The sequence below is a fragment of the Hordeum vulgare genome, chromosome 5H, assembly GCF_904849725.1.
Source record: "Hordeum vulgare subsp. vulgare chromosome 5H, MorexV3_pseudomolecules_assembly, whole genome shotgun sequence".
NCBI lineage: Eukaryota > Viridiplantae > Streptophyta > Magnoliopsida > Poales > Poaceae > Hordeum > Hordeum vulgare.
In genome coordinates, this window is record NC_058522.1 from 512,560,841 (window position 1) to 512,564,647 (window position 3,807).

General features: G+C 43.9%; 1 protein-coding gene across 1 annotated transcript; it reads right to left on the reverse strand.

The window, feature by feature from the left end:
* Window positions 1-2,358: 2,358 nt before the first annotated feature.
* On the reverse strand, window positions 2,359-2,898 carry LOC123397931 (histone H4). The gene has a single exon (XM_045092444.1). It carries the CDS (start codon window positions 2,817-2,819, stop codon window positions 2,508-2,510), a length of 312 nt encoding a protein of 103 aa, XP_044948379.1. The 5' UTR covers window positions 2,820-2,898; the 3' UTR covers window positions 2,359-2,507.
* Between the last annotated feature and the right edge of the window lie 909 nt (window positions 2,899-3,807).

A 3,807-nucleotide genomic window follows, 5' to 3' on the forward strand; every position in this document is an offset into this window, starting at 1 on the left:
TTCTCACATCGTCTGTGTCCGGGGGGGCGGTACCCGACCATGACGTTGTGACCGTCGCCATGAATCTTCAGAACCTTACCCAATGAGAAAACAGAGCATGTGTTGTAGTGGAACCCTAAATCCTTCTCCTCCCACAACCCCGCCGGGACCAGCAAGCGTCGCGACGCCCTCGATCACGGAGAGGAAGACGGGAACATGACGGAGGTAGGGAAGGCCAGGTCTCAACGGCGGCGATCGCAATCGCCCCGAGAGGATAAAACCCTAACTAGAGGGAACTAGGAAAGGAAAATGCTCTGTACAGAATTTCGTGCCTCGGTTGCCCGTTGAGGAGCAGCAAAACCAGCCCACTTAATTCCGTGCCTCGGTTGCCCGTTGAGGAGCAGCAAAACCAGCCCACTTATTTTCCTGCCGAACCAGCTTGGAGAACCCTATTTACCGCACAGAGTATCAAATAGTCATAGCTTCGCACACGTCGCCCAATAATGGGCCCGTCTGTTTTCGTTTCATCGTGTGTTCTATTTTTTGGGTCTTTTCTCCTTTTTTTCCTTTTTTTACCTTCCAAGTTCAAGTTCTTTTTTTATTTTTCATAAACTCGGAATTTTCAGAAACCTCAGTATGTCAATTTTTGTTCAAATTTTCATATATTTTTCAAAATCCAAAAAACTTCCCGTTTTGGAAAATGTATGGAATATTGTTATTTACATTCAAAAACAATGTTGTTTTAGTGAAATGGATACAAATTTAAAGAGATTGCATTAAAAACACATTTTCGAAAATAATTTTAAAAAATTGTTCACTTATTAAAAAACTGTATGCGTTTATATAAAAGGATCATGTTTTCAGAAAATGTTTTTGATTTTCAAAAATTATTCCAATTTCAAAATTTGTTCATGTTTTTGGGGAAATATTAAGAATTTTCAAAATAATGTTCAAGGTTTCAGAAAAAACATATTTCAAGAAATATTTGGAACTTTGTTATTATTTTTCTTGAAAAGTTAAAAAATAAAACATAAATATGTTCTTAAATATTCGTGCTCGCCATTGGTAATTACGATGTGTTTGTTCGACTAACCAGCTGCACGTCGGTAGGTCTTTCATTTAAGCGTTGCAATTAGTAATTCATTCTCGACACTCTTTTTGAAGGACACATCATTTCTCTCATGTTACTTCTCGTAAAAAAATATCTCTTCCGTTGTAATGCACGGCATAGCTAGTTTTATATAAAAAGAAGATTTTTTATGATATGTATACCCATGTATAAACCGTACATGTTTCAAACTCGTTAAATAGATCGCTCGGGGGTGAACGGAAGGTTCCAACCTAATTGCCGGATTTTGTGGGCGACAACGTCCATTCCCGATCCAAGAGGCGGAGGCGGGATGATCCGCAATCACCGGTGAGCGGGGATGTCAACGGTGGCGATTGTGCGAGCCCCTACCTCATCAGCCATCTCCCTGACCAGATCCTAGGCACCATCATCTCTCGCTTGTCCACCAAAGACGTTGCGCCCCGCCTCGCTTAACCTCACAGTCGAGCGCCATATCTGATACTTTGGAACACTCGCGTCATATCTGATACTTTGGAACACTCAGCATACTAAATCAATATCATTAAATTTGTCATGTAATGTAGTCTTATATTGATTCATTTTTAAGTCACTTATTTTGGGATGGAGGAAGTATATATTTGATATTTGGTATTGTAAATGTTAATATATTTTAACACAAGTTTGATCAAACTTCACAAAATTTGACTTGACACAACTCTTCTGTGTGGAGTAGTAAAAAAGATTGGAGAAGTACTATTTTCGGAACTTAAAGAGTTTTCCCCAACAGCTTGCCACCTGCAAGAAAAGAGTTTATAAATTGTCCTAGCATAGTGACGCAGATATTTTCACCGTTTTTATTCAATCAACATATAATTGCTTTGTTTCAAGTCAAACTTGGTAAACCTTGGTCAAGTTTATAAAAATAATATTAACATCCACAATACTAAACCTATATAAGTAGAATCAACATTGGACACATTTTCGCATTATATATATACGTTTTGGTAGATTAGTTGTTATTTTCTATACAAACTTAATTCGAAGGTTTAAGCTACCCAAGGATGACCCAAACTCTGAGGACTTACTAGGTGTCTGATAGCTGCGTCAATTCTTCGGTCGATGAGCTCTTCAATTCCCCTCTCTATCCACTGCAAAACCTTCAGGCCTTTCTAACTGAATTTTGCTTTTGATATTATACTGAATGAATGCACACGAATGATTTGGCGTCAGTTAAGAGATAGAACAAGAAAATGGAAATAGAATGAAGAACACACAAATGTAGATCAGCTAAGAGATTGAAGGCGGGTGGGTTAAGGGTAACTAACTGCGATTTGATCCATTCAAACGAAAAGGCAGCATACATCATAGATTACATCCATCACCATTAACACTGAACAATGCCTAGCTACTGTTAATCTGATCAATCAAGCGGTGCGAGCTGGATCTGGCTGGCAGGAGCCTAGCCTCCGAAGCCGTAGAGGGTGCGTCCCTGGCGCTTGAGGGCGTAGACGACGTCCATGGCAGTGACGGTCTTGCGGCGGGCGTGCTCGGTGTAGGTGACGGCGTCGCGGATGACGTTCTCGAGGAAGATCTTGAGCACGCCGCGGGTCTCCTCGTAGATGAGCCCTGAGATGCGCTTCACGCCGCCGCGACGCGCAAGACGACGGATCGCCGGCTTGGTGATGCCCTGGATGTTGTCGCGGAGGACCTTCCGGTGGCGCTTGGCGCCGCCCTTGCCCAGCCCCTTGCCGCCCTTGCCGCGCCCCGACATCTTCTCCTTTCTCTCTTGTCTTCTCTCCGGTGAGGTTGACTGGTCTTTGGAGGTGGGTTGCTGCGGTGGCTGATGGTTGTGGCGTGCAGGGCGAGGCGGATTTGTAGCCGTGAGGCTTGGTGGTTGGTGCCAGGGAGCGGCCGCGATCCGCGTGATGCGGGGTGCGGGCCGTCGGATGGGGGATCGATGGCAGGGAATGGGGAGGAGGGGTGGCGCGGATCGGTGACATGGCGGGGGAGGTGTGTTTCTTTCCTGAGAAGGAGGCGCGGTGCGGGATGCGAGGAGGGGCGTGTGGGTTACTGCTAGGTGGGACCGAGCTGTTTTTTGGAAGAAAAAAAAGAAGTGCGTAGGGTTTTAGCTGGATTGCTTTTGCGCGCGGCTTTCCTCGCCGCTGCGAAATTCAAGTCGTCATGAAGTTTATTGGAATCCACCTAAACTCGTCAAAATTCATCACCGCACATCGATGGGCTCGTGAGGTGTGACACTGGTTCGAAGGTGTAAAGTACTTGCTAACGCTAACACGACCTGGAAATCGATTTTTCTTCGTTGCGAAATTAGTTCTTTTATGGCTAACTCCAAATCTCCAACGTGCTACCCCAAATAGTCACCCGTTTGATTCGGATTTTTTTCGTTTGGGGTGGAGAAACAAACGCTCACGTTTGGTTTGGCAAGCCTAGTGTCAAGGCACCCAACGTGAGGCCATATATTTAACTTGTGTGTGATGAACGTAAATAAAAATAAATAAAAAGACACGGAAAACCAAAAAAAAAAGGATTGTAAAATAGCTTAAAACATAAATAATTTAATTAAACAGTCTGATGTTGTCACAGTCATGCACAATATTTAAGATGAAATTAGAAAAAAAAATGAAAAAGATAATGTGGCTGCCCGCACGCCGCAAAAATCGTCGTCGTCGCACACACACACCCGTCTAGAAGCGGCAACGGGGAGGAAGACGGCGTCGACGTAAGGCCGTACACTCATAAAA